This window comes from Populus euphratica, unplaced genomic scaffold (assembly GCF_000495115.2).
Source record: "Populus euphratica unplaced genomic scaffold, PopEup_1.0 scaffold178.1, whole genome shotgun sequence".
Classification (NCBI taxonomy): Eukaryota; Viridiplantae; Streptophyta; class Magnoliopsida; order Malpighiales; family Salicaceae; genus Populus; species Populus euphratica.
Window position 1 is genome coordinate 115,938 of NW_011500062.1, and position 21,559 is coordinate 137,496.

The 21,559-nt window shown below is 44.5% G+C and overlaps 1 protein-coding gene and 2 non-coding genes across 3 annotated transcripts; all 3 read right to left on the reverse strand.

Annotated features, from left to right (window-relative positions):
* Positions 1-959: 959 nt before the first annotated feature.
* LOC105108083 (uncharacterized) lies at positions 960-2,714 on the reverse strand. Its single transcript, XM_011002237.1, is given in 6 exon segments — positions 960-1,632; positions 1,635-1,758; positions 1,760-1,792; positions 1,877-1,962; positions 2,069-2,328; positions 2,548-2,714. Coding segments are annotated over 6 exon segments (843 nt in total). The 3' UTR covers positions 960-1,459.
* A 4,824-nt stretch (positions 2,715-7,538) lies between these two features.
* TRNAE-UUC (transfer RNA glutamic acid (anticodon UUC)) lies at positions 7,539-7,610 on the reverse strand. Its single transcript has one exon. It is a non-coding gene; the product is annotated as a tRNA-Glu (tRNA).
* A 9,744-nt stretch (positions 7,611-17,354) lies between these two features.
* TRNAW-CCA (transfer RNA tryptophan (anticodon CCA)) lies at positions 17,355-17,428 on the reverse strand. Its single transcript has one exon. It is a non-coding gene; the product is annotated as a tRNA-Trp (tRNA).
* Positions 17,429-21,559: the final 4,131 nt, after the last annotated feature.

The window sequence follows — 21,559 nt, forward strand, 5'->3', positions numbered from 1 at the left end:
CTTATTTCTTTATAAAGAAAGCAAGTGAGGCGGGCCATTCGAAGTAACGTAACAAGATTCTATGTTGCACCATCTTCCACTCTTCCCGGGATCCGGGGTTTTTGAGAAAAGGTCCCATCCTTCAATATCATGATTGGGTCGACCAGGCCAGATCATGAGTGAATAGAAAATCGAAAACGTACATAGCTGTTCCAGCTGAAATACTTGGAATAATTATACCACTTCTACTAGGAGTAGCCTTTTTAGTGCTAGCTGAACGTAAAGTAATGGCTTTTGTGCAACGTCGAAAGGGTCCTGATGTAGTGGGATCGTTCGGATTGTTACAACCTCTAGCAGATGGTTTTAAATTGATTCTAAAAGAACCTATTTCACCAAGTAGTGCTAATTTATCCCTTTTTAGAATAGCTCCAGTGGCTACATTTATGTTAAGTCTGGTCGCTCGGGCCGTTGTACCTTTTGATTATGGTATGGTATTGTCAGATCCGAACATAGGGCTACTTTATTTGTTTGCCATATCTTCGCTAGGTGTTTATGGAATTATTATAGCAGGTCGGTCTAGTAATTAGGGGGCGGCCGTTCGGTCGCCTATGATACTAGGACCAATAGGTAAAAATGGGTTTGTGCCGCAGGTGTTGAACGATCTACTCTACACAGGTGTGGGCTTACAAGGGCTAGGGCTCATAAACCCTTTCCATTCATCAATAGGGCCCTGGTCGGTCACTTTTCCGGGCCGGGATCGATAAGTGGAAGTCATAAAAAAGAGATGTTTCTCTTCGCACCTCAGATCAAATCAAGAGGCAATGTCATTGTCAAGCTGGCATATATATAAGAACAATTATAAGGATATAAAAAAAAAAAAGATTCGCTGTCCCGGCTGTTCTTCTTTGTCAACGCTACTAAGGATCTTTAGGTTCGCCTACTTGACTTATGAAAGAAAAAAAAAAAGGCTTTTTCAAAAAGGAAAAGGCTATACAATACATTAGTAGAAGTAAGCGTTAGCTTAGCCTACCCTACTAATGTATTGTATAGTAGGGTGTAGTATAATAGGCGAGCAAGTTAGCGAAGACGCTTAGGCTAATAGATAAGAGAGCGTCGGTGCGTAGCCTTCATTCTACTACGCTACGCAAAGGTTACGAAGTCACTTAGCTCGACGTTAGGAGAGTCAAGGGGGAACGCCATACCTACATAGAAGAACCGCTGTTCGCTGCCTTTAGAAGGTCTAACCTTTCGCTCCCCTACTGAAAAGGGTCATTCACGCTTCGCCCCACTGATAGACTACTTAAGATTCAATTCAAAAGGCCCTAGCTTAGTTTCGAAAGCCTTTGTCATTGTCAGTCAACTAAGCTAGGGCCTGAGGCCCCCTACGAATCCGTAAATCTGAAGAGCATGCCGCAACAAAAGGATGGTCCCCTATGCATTTCATTCTTTCCGGAAGGGAAAAAAAGAGAGGACCCCCCCATCATGGTGAACCTCTCCTTGTGATCGGGATGAGGTAAATGCCTCCCAGCCGGGGGGCGGATCGAATCGGAGTTTCCTTAGGTATCCACCGACCTACAGTTATCCTTAAACTTCCGTGCTTGGTGGAGAAGAAGCGAACAAAGGTACGCTCGCTTGCTGTCTTGTTCTCTGCCTAAACTGGGATCGCTCGCCAGCTAGGTCAGATTGGAGCAACATTTATTGAGAACATATTACCCATCTTGGGGGACAAGGGGCGGAACGACCTCTCGATCTACTTACTGCAGCCCAGGAATAAAAACGTCCGTCTAGGCCTTCCCTGTTGCTCCGATCCCCCCTACGCCTAGGACGTTGTCTGGGCCAAGAGCCATAGTTAGTTGCTGTTTTCATTTGGTTGTTTTTTTTTTCTCGTTGTTGATACCGGCAAGACCCAGCCAGATGATGTCTACTGGTTGGTAGTGAGAGGACTCTTAGTATCTGCATACCCCAAAGAAAAGGGGACGCTGATTAAAAAACAATCATTTGATTTTGTTTCTTGCTCTCCCTTATAAGCAGGAAAGGAGTCTATCTATCTGCCTAGCTTTGGTAGATTTCCCCCAACGCAATCCACAGAAATTCCACGAATCCCTTGGTGGATAAGTCCGACGACTCAGCAGCAGTTCGGAATCACGTTTCTCGTCTGGTGGATCTGATATAGAGTTAGGGGGCAATACATACCAAAAGGTACCATAAAAGAACTGTGGGCGAGGAAAACACGAACCACAGAGACTCGTGAGCAAAGGAAGAGGGATAGCGCAACCGCCTTCTGGAGTTCGTCCATAAAGAGATATCCGAGCGATAAGGAAACCTTTGACAGAACAATAAAAAAGAAGAATTTAGCAATAAAAAAAAAAATGGATCTTCGGGACTTTCTTAACAAGAACAAAAAAGATGTAGGAAAATCGCCTCCAAATGAGCCGATCTAAAGCGACGTTCCTTAGTTTCAGGAAGTCGAGCGGGAGTGACTAGCCTTCCTTCAAAGGCCAGATGGGTGCCTTCACCTCTGCCTCTATCTCGAAAGAGATTAGTAAGGCGACGGTTCGTAGCGCTTACCATTCTTTGTGATTGCTTATTCGAAGCAGGCCGACTTTATGATATGAAAAGTGGCTAAAAAGCTCCATCCGGCAAAGAGAAGAAACAAGCCCTTCAATTGCGAAAAGAGCGTATTCTTTCCCAAGGGCATTCTCGGCATCTTCACTAGTCGCCTTTCTTGCTATCATTATAGCTTTCTACTAAGGTAATTTATAGCTGACTCTTTAGAGTAAGGAAAGAGACAAGAACTCGAAAGGCGAATGCCTATTCTATTTTCGTATAGCACAAGCCTTTACTCAGTCAGTAGGTGGGAAGTTGTTCTTTCAGTCTTATCCGAGCGCATCAAAGAACCTTTCTTTTTTCTGTAGAATTTTCAGCTGTTGGCAAGGAGCTACTCTTTCCCTCCACTCCGGGCTGGCAAAAGGAGCTCCTCTTCCCCTCCACTCCGGGCTGGCAAGCTTATATCTCTCGATAGCTGCGTCGGATCTTTCCTGAAAGCTGAGGAAGGTGCGAAGCGAACTCATTTCGTCGCCAGGGTGCGTAAGCCTTCTGATCCTACTTTGTCGTTTAGATTATGCCAATAAAAAGAAGGGGAAAAGGCGTGACTGGCAGGATTGAACTCTCACTTAAGAGGGAAAAGTGATTGCCCGACGCATCACAGATAATCGGCTGGCTTTTTGGAAGAGAAGTGGGCAATTCCGCTGTTAGACTTGCCGCTAAAATAAGCTCTTCCAGAAAGAGTAGCAGCTGCAAGAGCTCTCGTCAGCTTTTCGGACCTGATTGACCTAATCAACCCAATAGAATATGTCCATTTTGAAAGAATAAGGGCTTAGAGCCTAAATATAACTAGTCAATCCATAACTGAAAGCAGGGATGGGAATTTAGCCATGTCAACAGACTAGGTAAATTACTTACTTGAAGAGGCATATGAACCCGAATGGGATTGATGGACAGATTCCCTTGCAAAGAAGGTTGACTCTTCAACCAGTCTCCTATCCTTTTCAAAGGCCCGCAGCCCGTATATAGTAGCAGTCTAAGGAAACACTTTATATAGTTCCAGTGTAAGGCCGAACCCTAAACTTAGCTAGCTAATAAGCTAATAAAGAAGGGCTTCCCCTCTTCCAGGCGATTTCAATTGGAGTTCCCCGTCAGAAGTGACACATAGTTAGGGCATTCCCATCCAGTAAGAAAGCGAGCCTGTAAAGCCTTACAGTGAGACAGCTAGCAATCCATCAAATCCTGTGAGAAAACCATTTCCAGCCCAGCTTGCAAATGAATCTTACGAGCATCTTTCATATATTTGTAGACCATTTGCCTTCGATCTTGGTGCCCAAAGCATGATCCAATCTGAACCCGTTGTAGGAACTGATGCCGGCCTCCAAGAGACCATCTCGAACGGCGGATTGCCAGTTCTTGAGCTCCGGACGGAACGTAATGGCCCTCTCGACCCACTCGTACTAGACTTGACGAAGGGTGCTTCAAAGAAAAGGATTTTACGATAGAAAGACTGCCTCAGAGTGCGAGGTAGGCACTTTTCCTTTACTACGATAGATGACTCTGGTACAGTAGCACCCTGACTTAATAATCGCATAGGCACCCGGGAACCCTACTCAGTAAAGAAGGGGAGTCCCTAAACTGCTAGCTGGTATGGAGGGACTAGCCGGGGACAGGCAGGATTACGCAAGGTCCCACTCCAGAACGCACAGCTCGCCATGTTGTTGCATCCATAAAACAGGAGGATAAGTACCGAAATAGTCATAGAGGAGGTCGGAAACTTCCTACAAAACTTACATGGCAGGGGTGCTGCAGAAAACATTAGCTCCTTAATCCATAGCGGGGCGGCTGATCAAATAAGTCGGACTCTCGAACTAAAGGAGATCTAACGACAGATGTAGTAAGGGTGCAAGACGTAACCCGAAGAGGGGGAAAGCTAGCTAAAGTCTTATTAGAACAAGTGATCTCTAAGAAGTAGAATGCTAGGGAGAAGCCGATTCGCCACTTTAATAAAGTCTTTTCGAAATAATGCCTCTCGACAAGGCAGGTGCAAAAGGAAAAGTACTAAGGGCTAGAGCAGTGGAATAGGGGATAAAAAACAAAACCTCGAGCTCTTCCCCCGAAAGGACGTTCGTGGTCACGCCATCTGTGAGTTAGTGCTTCCCAAGTAAGAAAGAAAAGGAAATAGACTCGGCTGTTTTGAAGAAAGAAATAGGTTTCTGTAAAAGGAAGTGAAAGTGAGTGCACTACTAGGAGTGTGACGCTTTGTTTAGGCTTCCCTTGCTAGGGTTACAGATAGAAGGATAAGGGCATCGTTAGCAATTGAAGAAGAATCTACTGCTGGGGAAAGGTGCAGATGAAGTGAATCAATAGGAGAAGGGACAAATGGCACAGAGGGAAGAGAAGTCTTAGTTAAAGAAAAGAAATGTCGGAAAAGAGTTTCTTGTGTGAAATGAGGAGCTTAGGAGGGAAAGGAAAGTTGGCATTTCCTTTTTGACTTCTCTGACGATAAGATATTCCCCAGTACTCCGACTACTACTAAAAGAGAGATGAACGTTCAGAATTCATAAATGAATCTTCATAATGGAAGGAAGAGATTGTTAATCGGAAGGGGAAGATTTTGAGTCCTGTGAGAAATTATTTCTCTTGATCTTCTAGGATCTCTTGATGGTTGACTTCTTTCTGCTCTAGGAGCGACGTCTAACAGCTACCTGCAAACTTCTTTCCCTCTTGGCTTGGCTTTGAATTCTTAAGAAGTCCTATTCAAGCACTACTTGTAGATCACACGAGAAAGACGGACTTTTGATCAATTTCCCATCTAGAGCGGAGATTAGCCTTTCCTAGGAGAAAAGAAAGATTTCTTGAGATTAGGCTCACGTTTGATTGTAGGGCGTTTAGGAAAGCCGATGCATATGGGAAAATAAGAGGAAAGGGACTCGGATTTCTTGCATGGCCGAAGCCATAGATCTTTTTTGGTATGCCTAATTTCAGTGGCGACTAACTTGGAAGAAATTCCTTCAGCTGGTCGAAGGAGCCCTTTCGGGCCACCTCTTTCCATGCTTTCCTTGGAGAGGCAAGCATATTCGCTTATTCCGAAGAAGAGATTTTCTCTTCTGCCTTCTCACTACTCTTTCTTCATATTTTTAAATATTGAAACAGGAGGTGGAAAGTTCCCAAAAGTTCTACCCTGGACGTCCCGGTTGCCGGTTCTATATCGTGATCCGTTACGGTAACCGAGCGGTGGAGAGAAGGGAAGGGAATTCATCGATCCTTTTTCAGGGAAAGCGGGAGGGGGAAGATGGCTTACTAGACAGGGACGAGTTGGCTTAACCGTGGAAGGTACGTTCTAGAACTTTTGGATTCTATCGTAGGTAGTGCTAGATCAGAGGTGGAGAGGACGTAAGCTACTTAGAATGAAGAAGACAGCAGCGATTCAGTCAGGAAGGAAGATTCTCACCATGTTTCGGGATGCCTTCCCATTGTAATTGCGGTCCAAAAAAAAAATGCGATCTTTTCCGACAAGTCTTTTTTCATTTTTCATTTAGAAGGAGGCCCCTTTTGCTTTAGCACAGGGCTAGAAGGCTGTGATCTCGACTCAGATGGCTTTTCACTCACGCGATATTCCTCATATGTCAAGGGCTGGTAAGGTTTGATGGTGGGAAGAGACCTCTCGAGAAATGCAGCTGCGATTGCCACTGTCTGTGTCGATAGCAGAAAGTACGACTGGAACCTAGACTGCTAACGTTTATAAGAATCCTTCCTTCCTATGTCGGAGACAGAACCCCTTGTCTTCAGTCGCTATCCCTGGGTGGTACGCAGAAGTCACGGGTCCGTCCCGCCTCTCGTACACATACAGAAAAGAAAGAGACGGTTTGGAACCGGCCCAGGCCCCAAAGAGAAACAATTCGAAGAAGGGGCCTCGAAAGAAGCGCACTCTCTGGTTTGTATGTGTATGGATAGGGAAGATTTGTAAGTAATTTAGACTCTTCTTATCTTATGAGTTAAAGAAAGATGCTAGGTTAATGACTAGGGCCGGTCGTATAAATCCTTGTTCTTTTGTTCTGGGAAAGCGAAAGCCAGCACCTAAGAAGAGAGAACCTTCCTGTCCTTTAGTTCGGAGATAGAGGGAGCACGTTAGGGCGGATCAGAAAGAAGGAACTGAAACCTAAGTTCAATGCAGAATTCTTTTTGCGAGTGAAGTGAAAGTTCAGTTGACTATAGCTTATTGGCAAGCGGGAGGTACAAGTGTCGCAGATCAAATTGTCGGCAAGCAAGCTCAGAAGAAACCGACTTTCCTTTCCGGCTAGTGGTAGCGGTTGAGAGCGAAGCGAACCTTTTCTTAATGTTCATTACCTTCTCCCCCCTTCATTTCCATTCATATTCATTCCTTTCAGGATCAGTCGTGGTCTTACAAACTATACCGATGGTATGAACAAATCCCTTTCTTCATACAAATGCGTAAAAGAAAGATGTTAGCCGCACGCCGTCTACCGTTGAGTTAGCAACCAAAATCAAAGAATTAGGTTATGTAGATACAATCGAAATAATAAAAGAAATAAAGAGATTGAATCGCACGACACAATCAAAACATTTTTCTAGCAAAATCCAAAAATTTCTAAGAACATAAAAAAAAAAGAAAGGTGGTAGGCCGAAGAACCGTTGAACGCTTCAACTTGGCCACTGAAGAAGGCTGGGCGAGAGACTAGGCCAACGTCACTGCTTACTTTAATGCCATGGTTGGAGCTTTGGGCTCCATAGACGGAACTATGTATTTAGGTATTTGGGAGGGGAGGAGAGAAAGAACGCATGCAATGGGGATTGGATTCTGTCTGTCGGAGGTTCGAGAATCTATGAAAGGACATCTAAGACTAAGGAAGAATTCAATAAAGTCCATTACTGAGAGAAGTGGTGATCTCGTCTTGCTTGCTGGGAGAAAGGAAGCTTCCGGACCACCTTTTCCAGCCAGATAGCGAGACTCAGCAATTCACACTAACTGAAAGCGGCCGAGAACACGTACCTATCCCTTACGGGAATCGAACCCGTGTCTTCGACATGAAAAGACGATGTCCTAACCACTGGACGAAAGGGACCAACAAGCCATTCTTCATATACTTCAGCTCCGAGAGTGGTTCGTTTTCTTTCTATACGCAATTCAAGATTGAGTTTGTGTTCATGTTGGCGATTTCTGATGTGAATTCGTCGGGTCGTCCCCCCTTCCTACGGGTTCCCCCACCGACCCAGTGATACACCAACCACGCGCCTTTCCTTTCTCCGATCATAAAGTCCCCCGATCTCTTTCTTTGTCTTTCATCTCCCCCTGAACAGAATAAGTGACGGCCCCGAGAAAAAAAAAATAGCTGACTTTCCTTTAAATAAAAGGAAAACTCGCTTTTACGTGCGAGTAACTATGAATGTCGTCTTCTTTCTTTATGTCACTCTTAGCACTAAAATATTGAACTCTCACTTGCGCCTTCAAGCTTTTCAATGAAATCTATGTTATTGTTATGCTTGACAAGAGTATGCCAATTTCACTTCCTGGGGGAAAGACCTAGAGATTGCTGGAAAAAACTTAGGCAAAAAAGATTTCAAATTTAGAAACTCCCCCTGGATCTAAAAACTCAAGGTGCGTAGCCTCCAACAACTGGCTTTATCCCAGCGCTGTCTCTTGCTCTTGCCGCCCATGCTTAAACTGGCTAACTTAGACTCCAGTCCTTTAAGAAGAAAGAGTGCTTCCGGAAAGAAAACTGTTTTTCATTTGACTTCCTGATTTCATTGCTCGGAGAGCTTACTGGCTTAAAATAGCTCTTTTCCCCTGATCTGGCTCTCGAAGACTCCTTCAGCAGGCCCTGAGAAGTGAGCGAAGGAAGGGCTGGCTTCGAATAACGTATATTTCTAAATGAAATAGCTTACCTTATTGTCCAATTTTAAGACTCCTGCGACCTTGCGCCTGCTTTTATAAAATATCATCCTTACTGGCCGCCTGCTGGTCTAAGCTTTATTTTATATCTATCTCTAGCTTTCTTACTTACTTTATCACAGCACAGGATTGCTCTTTAACCTAGCTTGAAAAGGAATTGAACTGAACTGCCCCTTCAAAAAAAAGCTCACCTGGTCTCGAAAGGAAGGGGAAGCACTTAGCATTCCATTCACCTTAAAAAAGGCACTGAACTTCACACTCGCTTAAAGAAGACCTGAGCATCACACCAAGGAATCCAACTCATACTGAATGGCTGAGAACTTAAATAGAACTAGATAGGCTTTCAACAGGATTACCCTAAACTCACAATGGTCAAACCCCAAGGATAAACCCTCTTTCTTTGCTCGTATCCATATCCTCAAAACCTCCTAGACCTACTAAAATAAAGACTTTGCGCTAGAATGAAAACCTTAGCACCACTCCCTGTAACGAACTCCTACCTCCCTTAAAAAAATTGCTTACACTTTGTATGTACGGGTCTCGGTAAGGCTTACCTTCAAACAAAACTGAAAATGGAACAGGCTCCCAGGGAAACAAAGGCCAAGTGCGGATTCGTCGAAGCTCTCTTATCGTTAGCCCTCTCAGGGAATTATCTATATTCATATTATCCTGCCGAAAAAAGATGCTTGCTTGCGTAAGGCACCACTTTCCTAAGCTTTATAAGATAAGATCTAAGCTAGACTAGCTGACGTATCTTACCCTTGTCAGCTTGCTGTCAAACTAACTTGCCCGAATCAACTGCTTGATTATAAACTGCTAGTCTGAAGGGACTCTTACTCGTTGGTTGGCTCATCTGGATCGCCATCGAAGCACTGATAAGAACTAGAGATTGTTAGCGCCTTATCCACCACGTTAGAGTGAGTCTTACTACTGAGAGTCTGCCCTTTAGCCCATTAGCTCCTTTTTAACCCTTCTATAGAACGCTTGTGGGGAACCCCCTTATGGAACTCTTCCTCGAACTGCTGATACCCCTTTTGCCTTTGCCTTACCCGCTAGCCCCGCCCCTTAGGACCAGATTGAATCAAAAATCTTGCTATTAAGGATCGCCGGGTGTGATTACAGAATAATCCTAGATGCGGAACTTGCCGGGTTCTTTCATGCCTCTAGCTAGGTGGAGGCTTACGCTTACTTTGGATTATTATCTAAATATAAGGACTCTATATAGGGATAGGCTGGCAAGCGGTTCAAGGAAGGTAACTTTTTGAATCCCAGTTGGCCTCGTCATTATTCTTTTGTCGTGATCCTTTCTTTCGTCTCATCTTCTATCGAAAAAGGCCTTTCCGCTCTTTCCTTCTGCTAATGATTGATTCGTCCGGAATGTCCTTTCTAAATGTGAAAAGCTGACTTTCGGGTCTCTCTCTTTAGGGGTCGAGGTAAGCACTCAAAGGCATGCGCGTGAAGAAAGGACTTCCCTACTTCTCTAGCTTAGCCTACCTCGCAAGGGCTGGCTTTCGCGCTAGGGCCCTAGAACTAGCAGCTCCCTTTCTTAGGTAGGCGTGAGCAAGCTATATCTTCGTAAAGGGCTAAGCTAAGGATAAAGATCTTTCTGCGGGATTGAATCTAAGGCGGAACCTAGAAAGACAAAGCAAGCATCGGCCGAACTCAGGGGACTGCCCGGCGGAGCACCACCAAATGAAGAGAGTTACCACAAGCCTGAGACGACTTCTACTACTTCGCCAGCTTCGAATCCTTAGACAAGAGCTAGGACGGATTGAATCGAAAGCTTTCTTCTTTTTGGCTTAGACCGATAAAGGGAATAGGGGTGAGGAGGTAGACTAAGTCAAAGGCATTGCTCTTCACTTCCTTTCGAGTAGGGGTAGGCCCGTGACCAAGACAGAAAAAGAAGGAATTGCTCCGGTTCTGGATCAAGGTTTTCCAATAGCTGATTATTAAAAAACAAAGGCAGAGCCACTACCACTATCATACATAATAAGCAGCACAAACAGTATCACGGCCTCCAGATACGGATCCCGCGCCAATGGACTTTGTTGACCGGGAAACTAAGCAGAAATTGCAGTTTACTCCGGCATATTCAGATCTCATTGCAAACCCAGTAGTTGAACCAGCATCACCGGTAGCGCTTATAGAGCAGCGTCCAAAAAAGCATAAATCAGGCAAAGAGCCAGGTCAGGGAAGCCTCCTTGTGAACAAAAAGCCGGCGGAAAGAAAGGACCTATATCGGAGAAACTGCAGGTCGAACCTAGGGGCATCTCTAGCTGACACAATATCCGACAAAAACAAAGTCATTTTCGGCTCAAACTTCAGCAAAGGTAGCACAGTCAGCAGCATTATATCCAGTGCCCACCAATACGGATCCCGAGCCAATTACAGGGGCGGGGCACTTATCCGTCTCTCTCGCCTCTATAGTGATGCTGCGCGATAGATCCACTTGTTTGGATGGGTAAATCACTAAATCAACCGGTGTTCTGGCCACTCCCATCACTTATAGGTAAAAGCTCGCGGGTTAGAAACCTTTTTTACGGTACTTGGTTTGAAGCATAGGTAGATCGGGATCAATATAAGTCAGTAAGCCCCACCAATGCCTAAGATATCCACCAGCAGATTCTCCAAAGGAAGCATAGAAAGTTTACCCTTTCAGCGATCTTCGAAAGAGAGTATGCTCTTCTTGATGCAAACGATGGAGTAAGGAATGAAGATATCAAGGTTTTGACAGTTGAAAAAGAAAGGACATATCTTGCGGGCTGCCCCTGTATCAAACAACGGGAAAGGTCTTTTTTCTCTCTCTCTCTGATACGTCGCGTCGGCCCTAGCCAAGTGGAAAAAGAGCTGGCGGGCAAAAGATAAAAGACCAAAAAAATGTCATCCATTTCTGGATTTCCTGAGCGAGGAGTTGAACCAAAGCCAGCGCTAACTATTCGGTGAATTGGGTCGGGTATACTAGGGTGCTGTTCCCTACCCCTAGCGTAGCTAGGACGGTAACAAGTCACAGTCCTGGGAAGAGGGGCTACCTAGCAAGCTTATAAGGGTGAAATCAAAGGAATCTCTTTCATCATTCAACTTTTAGATGCTAAAGAAAAGATGTGCTTTCAAAGGGCTTTCTTTAATTAGTTCTATTCCACCGCCGGTCCTATCACTATCAGTAGTAAACACGAATTCCTTTATTCAATTTAGTTCTCCTCCCTAACGGCACACTGTATATAATCTCTCTAGATGGCCAATGTGAACATCAAACTTGTATGTGTTCAGCATATTGAAAGTGACATTGACAAAGCAAAGCACGGATTCCCTAGAATGTTAGAACTCAGACATGACAGAGAAGGTAGTCAAAAACGGTACGCTAAGCTCCTTGCTTCGTCGCTTCTGTTTTCAGTCAGAGAATGATGTTTTAAGCATCTCTCTATGCCAGGCATCTATCTGACCTGACAAGGAGGTCGACTTTGATATCTCAACCCTGATCTCTACGGTTGGTTGAAGGTGTCTTGGATTGGAAGACGGGTCGAAATTAGATCTGGATAGAAGATTCATCTACGCTGGCAAAAGGGCTTTCATTGAATCAGACTTTCCCAATGCTGCTCCTCTCCGATCCCCTCGCTGTGCTTGAGTGGCATGAAGCTACTAAACGAAAGCTAACTAACGTATCTAATCTAGTGGCGATATCAAACGGATTCTGCCCTGGGGAGAGCGGCTGAGACAAATCAAGATCTTGTGTATTCCCCCATCCCTCGCTTTGACAAACTTTCTATCGCTACGCCCCTGGGATTGGCGGTAAGGTCTATTAATAGAATAGTGGTGCGGTATCTGGGAACTCCTCTTTCGAAATGGGAAGAATAGCCTAGTAAAAGAGCCTACTTTCGTACTCAAGGGTCTACACTGTCCTTCTGATACAGAATAGAATCCGATACTATTCAATATGATGGTCTTGCTGCTGCTCTGTTCTCCGCTGTTGCAAGGAAGAAGCCCTGCGCTTAGCTCGAGCAGTGGATTAGGTAGAGAAGATAGTTGTGAACGACTCCGCTCTTGTTGATTTGTTGAACAACTTTCATCCCTGTGCTCAATGCCCGGACCATAGAGAAAAGATAGGCTCTTCCGTCTGTTGTCACAAGTCTTGTTGACTCAGCCGGGAGTGAAAGAGATTCTCTGATTCGACGTTCTCCAAATCCCAATAGGAAAAGCTTAATGGCAGCTAGATGGCCGGCTCTCTTGATGCAGGATTTCTCAGTCGGCGGGGGTCTTAGGATTCATTAGGAAGAAAAAGCAAGATCTCCTGTCTGATTCTGATAAGGGCTCTTTAAGAGATATCGTTCCTTGACAATGGCCGCGGGTAAGCTCCGTCGTTCGCCGATGATGGCAGGTGCCCAAGAGCTGTAGTCTAAGTCAAGTCTTTCCCCAGTCCACGCCCCGACCCTAAGAGAGAAATCTGTAGCTACTCTTGCTATTATTCACCTATTCGATTTAGGAGACTCACCGATAGAGCTAAACCAAAAAGTACCAGTTGTTGATTCTCTTTACACTCTTGTTCGCTAGTACGTACAATTGTGATTGATGAGCATATGGAACCTCTAAAGTGAAAAGCTCTTATTCAGTCAAGCATGGAATACCCCCTTGGGATGGGGGCCTAAGAGCCATAGATCACTAGCGCTAGAGAGAGCCGGTGCCTTCGTTCGGGTAGGTGGGTGGAAAAGCTTACTACTAATAGATGCAAGCTATCCTAGTGCGATGGGTGAATATGGGACTTTGTTTGAGAATGAGCTTACTCTTTTTGGAACACCCCCTTCACAGACATTTGTCTGGCCGCCAAAGACCAGATAGGTTTGGTAGGTGTAAGGTAAGAAGAAGGCTCTTCGGCTTGGGTTGATTTACGCTCTAGCAGTTGGCAAATAGGCCCAATGGTAGAGATCAACTAGGCTACAGAGCGAGACTCCTCATACGTCCTATACAACCATAGTCTTAGTAGCCGCTATTGACTGACTTACCGAGAGCAAGAGAGGAAGATGGGATGGTACCAGTGGAAGAGAGTCATCGAAGAAGATTCTTTTTCTATCATAAAAATTTCAAATTTCATTCCCCGATCAAACAAGAAGCTTAAGATGACCAATCGGCGGATTTCCCTGGGGTTCATGACTTTGCCGCCTTAACTCTCTAAACTGATCTACGCCCATACTTCGTCGCTTCTCAAACCTATCGAATCAGAATTGCTTCACCTCTTCGATTACCCGTCTGACACAACTAGATTAGTGTAAAGCCCATAGGCAAGAAAAAGTATTATGGCACCACTAGCAATGATCTGCTCGATGCAACAACAAAGAGTGAGGCAACAGATTTGGATTAGTCCCTGTCTTATGGGAATCCCAAATTATGGTCCGTCCGTCTGAGAGAGGGTTTGTCTGTTCATCAAGCGTATGAGTCTTTTTGGATCCCTTCCCGGGGGGGTAGCTTATAGTTTAAATCTAGTTCTGGCTAATTAGCTTTCTTAAATCAATTGAAGAGAGGTTCTATTCAAGTGTTGTTATTGTCACCCTCATCGAGGAGTGGATAGCCACCCTTTCTTGTAGAGCCAGAGTTCTAAGCCTAAGTCAATCTAACGGAATGCCAGTCGATGAACATAGACGCCTGCTAAGCGGAATGGACCAATGCGACATTGACTAAAGAAGGTAGACAAAACAAAAAGGCAAACTATAGAAAAAGCCAAGCTGACTGAATGAAATGCCGCAGCTGACTCTGACTCCGGTTCGGTACCTACTCCATATCTGAAGATTGACCACAGCGCCTTACCGCCCTTGCTTGGAGTTCGATCCACACACGGCATGAACTATTCCCAAAAGGCAGTTTGGACGGTGTGCAGATCTATAGGTGCTTTCGCTAAGGATCTTACATGGAAGCGCCGAGACAGATATATCCAGGTCTCGTTCATCTTTTGTCTATCCTATCCCTATCTATAGTGACGGTAGGCAGACGCTTCATACCACAATAGACGAGGACTGTATAGGGTCCGACGCTCATTGCGATAGATACGCTTCCTTCTAATCTTGGAAAGGCTTCTTCTCCGTTGCACTGATGCCTTATCTTCCTTTCTTGTAATTGTAATCAAGGAAGTAGGCGCTAGGGCTTCTATTAGGCGAGAGCATCCCTTTCTATTTAGATATCTTCGAGTGCTGGATGAGTAAGGGCCCCGGTTCTTAGAAAGAGATTCGCGATTGCATCCTTCTTTCCATTTCTTGTCATCAAAGTATAGGTTCTACCTTCCGCTTGCCCTTCGATCCAGCTGCCCAAGCGCTCTTAATAGATTGCTATGAAAGATCTGTCTTCTTGTCTCACGAGTCCCGTGTTCTAAGGATGGTCTTCTTAAGGAAAGGAGAGGATTAAAGGTTACTTTAATAGAATGAGGGTTAGCGGTACATTACAGACCGTCAGGGAGAGGTTAGTCCTTCGTGTGAATGAATGAGAGAATTGACGATGGGAATAGCACTCAGAGGAGGTCACGAGGCTCTCATCTAAGTCTTTCGATTTCTTGTTTTCAACCTTTCTGGGCCTGGTTGTTACGATCTATGATAGAATGAGGGTGCCGCTGAGAGCCGTAAGTAGAGAATGTCCCAAGCAAGCAGTAGCCAAGAGCACTACCTGGAGCAGCCGGAGAAAGACCGATATGCGTGGATAAGAGAAGAGATAGGCGCTCGTAGACTTCTTTCTGTTCTTTTTGGCTTCTTTTCTTGGAATGAGTAGGGAGCCTCCTATTAGATTATAGTGACGGTAATGGCTGATGCCTTAGAGGAAGGTAGTTGTAAGGGATGGAAAGCCTGGGTTAGAGGCTCATTCGATAAGATAAGGGAATTTTGGGACTAGATTGATTGAATCATGATTTTAGCTCATTTGGTTGGCAGAATCAGTCATAACGAAAGAGACTTCCGTCGAGTTCGAGCGGGGTCATCGACCATAGGCCGTCAGGATGAAAGGGAGTATAGTTAGGATATTACGCTCCTTGTCACCTAGAGCTGAGGGATAGGAATGTCGACCATAGGAATGGGATTTGCAGAGAGAGAGGGACTTAGTGAAAGGTATAGGTTCGCTTTAGGGCCTAGGACGGCTCCCCCGTAATTGATAAAGGAAGTAAGTGGATCAGCTTGCAACTTTGAATGAGCCTCTAAGCCTGCCTTTGACAAGTAAGCCTTCTCCTCTAAGTCTCTTCGCTTCCAGGGTTGCCCATTGGAAACCATCCCCAAGATCCATAAGCCATAGATGGAGCCAGAAGGAAGAGATGATCCGGCTTCGTTCTTTGTCTTCTCTTCTCTTTGGTAGTGGAGAGAGGTCGGGAGTATGGCTCCCGCTTTGAAGTGAAGGGATGGGAATTGAATTCTTTCTTTCCATAGCTCGTTCTATGGATTGCTATGAAAGGCGCCTGACGTCTTTCAATCGATTGTTGAGGCATTCTTTCTTCTACTAGTTCGGCCGGGATCTTACTACTTGGCTTCGAGAGTCCTCTTTTCTTCTTCTTTCTCTTTAGGATAGATCTCGTCTTTGATCCCTGGGTCTCTTATCTTAGCCCAGAGTCCCTGAACACTTGCCTTTCATAGAAGTAGAAAGATAGAGCCGCACAATATCCTTTCCTCTGTTCTGTCTTCCTCGACTTAGCAGCCAAGTCTTCTCTTACAGGTCTTGTCCCTCTTCTTATGTCATGGTCGAACTTCTCTTCGACCCCTTTCCTTTGGCCTTGCTTTTACCTTTCATGGAAACTGCATTTCATGATACTAGACATAGAAAGAATTGACTGATCGGTCACCAATTAAAGGCCCGTCCCGTGCTCAGGTACCTGTTTCCATTCAAGGAAGGATCGATCTGGCAGCGTCAAGCAACGACTTCGGCTATCGAGTTTGAATCAAAGTGACGGGCAAGAAGCTCATTTGGTAGAAGAAGTCAGTGCATTTGGGAATTGACTTAGTCGACCGGGATCTGGAGTAGAGCTCCTGCCAGAAGACTTGCCTTTCATAATCCCAAAGGTATGCAATCTCCTAATGGAAGCCCTAAGTCTAGATTAGGCCCTACCTTTCATCAGTAGAAAGAAAGAGAGTAAGATGCTCTCGCCTCTAATAGAAAGAACTCTGCGATCGCCTATTGAGTCTGCTACTGCCCCGAGTGGGCTTGCTTGGTCCGGTCCTCCTCTTGGCTTGCTTAGCTCTTGGTACGGCTGATAGAACCCGGACCGTCGACTTGCATATCAATCAGTTCGAAGATCTCTTCCATCGCTCTTCCTATTTCTTCTAATCAAAGGTAGGGCGGAGGGCTTCTCGTGAAGAAATCTCGCCGACTAGACTTTACTAGAAAGAAATGAGAAGAAGAGATCGATTGCCTAAGGTCTTTCTACTTCTTGATGGTGAAAGGTAGTTTACTAACTCGACCCTTTGGAGATTGGTCCGCCGCTGTAATGCCATGGCCTATCTCTTTTCATTGATTCTAACATGGTCTAGCTCATTTGGTAGAATGAGTCCGAGAGCCCTGAAGTAGCTCCTCTTCCTATTTATTCATGCGTGACCATAGGCCGTCAGGCTCCTTGGTAGAGAGGTGTTACCAGGTAGTTGCCTTCATAATGCCTCTGTCTTTCTTTTCTTTAAAGCTGGATGGCTGCTGCCTGTCCACTTGCATTGATTCATGCCTTACCGCGGGCCCTGGTAAGCTTCTTTTTTCTTGTTTCACTCCAATCTCGATCTGTCAGCTTCAGTTCTTTCTTCTTTCCTTTTCTTCTCATTCGATATATTATGTGCAATTAATGTTTTTGAATCATAAGTTAAAGTAAAAGTGTTAGTTGGTCGTTGTTCTTCCAAAATAGAAAATGGATTCATTTTTTTGACTATTTCTTTAAAAAAGAGTTGTCATATCTCGGTAATGGGGTCTGCTGATTCGGAATCACGCTCTGTAGGATTTGAACCTACGACATCGGGTTTTGGAGACCCACGTTCTACCGAACTGAACTAAGAGCGTTTTCTTATCACATCACAGTAGATACGACTGTAAAGAAAAAAGGATGATTTTCTTACTTACCCAAAATTTGTATGCATATAGTCTCATTAAATAAAAGATTTTTTATGTCCAATTTGAATTGATCTTAATGGATTCCTCGTTACTGCCCAGAGGAGAAGGGTAGGGATGACGGGATTGGAACCCGTGACATTTTGTACCCAAAACAAGGGCCAAGCTGCGCTACATCCCTTTCAATTGGTCTACGGGTGTCATTGTAGAGAATACCTGCCCTGTTTTCCACATGGTTATTTCCTCTATCGAAATAAAATGTCTCTTGCCATTTCTTCTTTTTGGTCTTTTTTGTTTATATACTCATCATCATCCCGCCGCTCCTACCAACCAACGCTTACTTATATGAGATATGAGAAAAAAAAAAAGGGTTATTTAATTTAGAAATAATCAGCCCGCTCGGTTCCGCCCATTCCCGCTAGAAATAGTTGCATGCGAGAGAGATCCCAATTCTGTGTATGCGGCAAGCTTACTTAATGGAAAATACCGCCAGCTTCCACCCAGACAAAAAACGTGAGCGCCTAGCGCGAAAGGTTGCTTTACTAGAAAATATAAGGCGCGTTAGCGCTTTAGTCTAAGGGGCGGAGCGTCGAAGAAGCGAAGCGAGCCTAGAGTAGCAGCCTCTTATCGTTTTTCAGGCCCCTTTACTTGATATTCTATTATCTATTAGTAAAGCGCTAGCGCCCCTATCCCTATAGAGTAAGGCTCTTCTGCTATCAATGAAACCAAAAAAAAAAAAGAAAGACAAAAACCCTTTTGTATAGATCGAGACTTGTAGCTTGATTCTTTACTCATTCCATACTGGGAATAATTGCAGGAAATCGTTCGATAACACTTCTTCCAATTTATCAATGATATCAGACTCCCGTGAAACTCTTTCAATGAAGTGAAGTTAATTCTTACAAAGCAAATAGCATTTCCTATTGATTTGTCCGACACTGGACTGGACCTATTCAGATTCTGAATTATCCGTCGCTACGCTGTTCCCAAGGACTAGCAAAATCGAAATAGCGAAATTCTTGGGTCATCTCAATGGGTTCAGAAACTACACGTTTCTCTGGATCATCATAGCGTACTTCCACATATCCACTCAGAGGAAGGTCTTTTCGTAATGGATGACCCTCGAAACCATAATCTGTTAATATACGGCGTAGATCCGGATGATTGATGAAAGAAACACCAAACATATCCCAAACTTCTCGCTCCCACCGGCCGGCTGATGGAAATAGACTGACTACCGGAAATATTCGTGTTACTTCGTCTGCACTGGTTTGTACACGAATGCGTGAGTTATACCGAGTACTAAGTAAATTATAGACCACTTCAAATCTTCGTTTTCGAGAGGGATAATCAACTCCGCAAATATCGATCAAAACTTGAACCCTTGTATAGGTATGAAATTTAAGAAAGCACAACAATTGAAATAGGTAATCCGAATTGGTATCAGATCTATTACCATGTTCCGATCTTTCCATTTTTTTGACCCATTTCTTGGGGAGAGTCTCCCAACTATATTTGAAAAAAGATTGGTTATCCATAAATAAAGATAAAGAAAGCTTTCTTGTAGTTCCGCTTCTTGCTCTAAAAATGAAGATGTCGGAAATCGCTTGGTCCAACCAAGAAAGACATGGGACTTTTGGGCGTCTTTTTCTTCTCTTACGAGATTTCGAGTTGGATGACGCCCCTAAAGGCCTTCTAAACTGTCTTTTCTACATGTTTACCAGGCATTGTCATTGAAGTAGGCAAGGCCAATCCATCTGTCAGCTTCTAGGTCAAAAGCTAGTAATATGTCTTTCTCGTCCTAAATTAAATAAGTACGAACTTCAATTGCGGCTTACGCTCTCGTTACAGGCAGATGAGAGGAAGGCACTTAAAGAACAGGTGGGCATATGGGTAACTCATATTCAGGTTATCCAGCTGGGAAAGAAATGGAAAAGCCTTTCCAGGCAAATCGAATAAGGTGGCAACCAAGTGCCCGTCTTGCTCCCCTTCTTTTGAATGGAATGGATTTCCTCTAATTTATCTGTTGTAGCTTCACCTAGTAAGGAGACTTGATTCTATTTCGCCTAAACTATTTATCTGCCCCTTTTAACCAAGGGTGCCAAAGGTATAAGACAAATCGAAGAACCTAATGGATCGAACTTTCTTATTTTTATAATGATAAAAGGATGTAGCCCCCAGGTAAGAATCACTAGAAGTAAGCTAATTTCGGAAAGAGACTGTCCATTGCTGGATAGCTATCTCTGGCCCCTTGGTTCCTGTCTATGAGATGGCACGAGGCCGGAAGAAACCATTCCCCGCTTTCAGATAGGTGTCTCGATCCGTCGTTCTCGATCTCGTCCTACAATCGGCATAACAACTTCTCTTTCTTTCCTCTTCGAGCAGCACCTACTTATTCCACTTCAGAGGATACCTACTTTGCGAGTTAGCTCCTTGCTTGGTGAAAAGAAAGGGTTTTCCCTGACTTCATTCCTTCTTGCTTGGTTCGTGCCGGTCTACTTCTGCTAAAGGTACCTGCTATCGTTCAAAAACTCATCTTTTCTGTACACATCCATGGGCATAGAAAGGGAATTAAGCTTGTGTTGAAGGGGCTATCATTGAGAGGTCTTACCCTTCAAGGGGAGACTTGCTTGCCGGGGAGAAAGCTTCCCTAACGAGTCAAAAGTGGCGAAGCCATGTCTTCTCCTTCGGTTAAGCCTCGCTTAGCCAGGAATGGTAGCGAAGGAAAACAAGCCCTATACTGGAAGTGGTCAATCAGAGCTGGAAGGGGACCTCGTTCGGTGAGAAACCTAAGATTATATAAGTCTGAAGAAAGGTTTAGCACTTATTATTGTAACAATCAGTATAAGGCTTATAAGAAGCCTTAAAAGTTAGACTATTATCATGCATTAGAGGTCGATTGTGCGACAATAGGCTTCTTTCACCGAAGGGAGCGATGGGATCCAGTTGCTTATGCCTTTAGTTAACAAGTTAACAGTGGACCATTCAATACTAGTGGCGCGAGGGGAGAGTGACAAGAGACCTGTTCCTGTTGTTCTTCCGATTGTCGGTTCCGAATACGAAAGGTAAAAAGCAAGGAAAGGTAATGTCAATTGAAGCCAGGCCTTTTCGGAGGAGGAACATGCGGAACAGGAAGATTTTTTTGGTTGGACGAATGACAGCCTGGAACTCACTTACTTCCTTTGCAAGCACTATTCGCTTTTAATATATAAAAATCCCCCATCTTCAAGCAGAATGAGAATGACTTTCATCATTAGCTTAGGGAGGAAAGTTTTTGATTCAAAATCTTAATAGAAAAAAGAAGCCCTGTGCTTTATTAGCACAGTTCTAGAAAGAACTCAGCAAGAAAGAGAACACAGCACGGCTAAGAAAGCAATACCGAAAAGCAAACAAAGCTAGGGTTGCGCTTGCAGCGCGCCTTTCCAGCGAGCACACCTTCCCCGCCCTTGGAATCAACCGTCTTTGAGGAGAAATCCTTTCCTGAAGTTCAACAAGCTATTCGATTAGGGTAAGATAAGAAAGCTGTAGGCTTTGGCATCTAAAGAGAGATCTGCACATGGTGCTTTCCTTCTTTCGTTCTTTGTTTATGTACCTACAAAGGCTAGATACATTTGCTAGTAAGGCAAGGCAAGCGAATCCAGCCTAATGGAGCACAGATACAATTGACATTGCCTCTTCTTGCGAAGATTGGGTTAAGTTCAGCCATTCCTAGGCTTTCCCGTATCCTTTTGAGTCGGTTAAGGACAGAAAGAAAGTTCAGAGTTTAGATGGAATGCTTACTATCAGTGCATTAGATGTCCTAGTTGTCCAGTACCAATCCGCTTTCAAGGTTCAGTGTGCCTTCGTTCAGTCTCCAGTCTCTTGCAAGTGCTATCGAATCCTCCCTAGTACAGGGTGTGGCATAGGGTATTGTGCAGGATACTGTACCCGCGACCGACTCAGTGGTACGATGTCCCTTCCCTACCTTTCTTTGCTTTGTTTATTCTAGCTTCGGGGAGACAGTTGGACATAGCAGGGTTTGTGATGGACACGATTATTATCCGCGTCCGGGCTACCAAGAGGTTACGCTCTTACCCTTTCGGT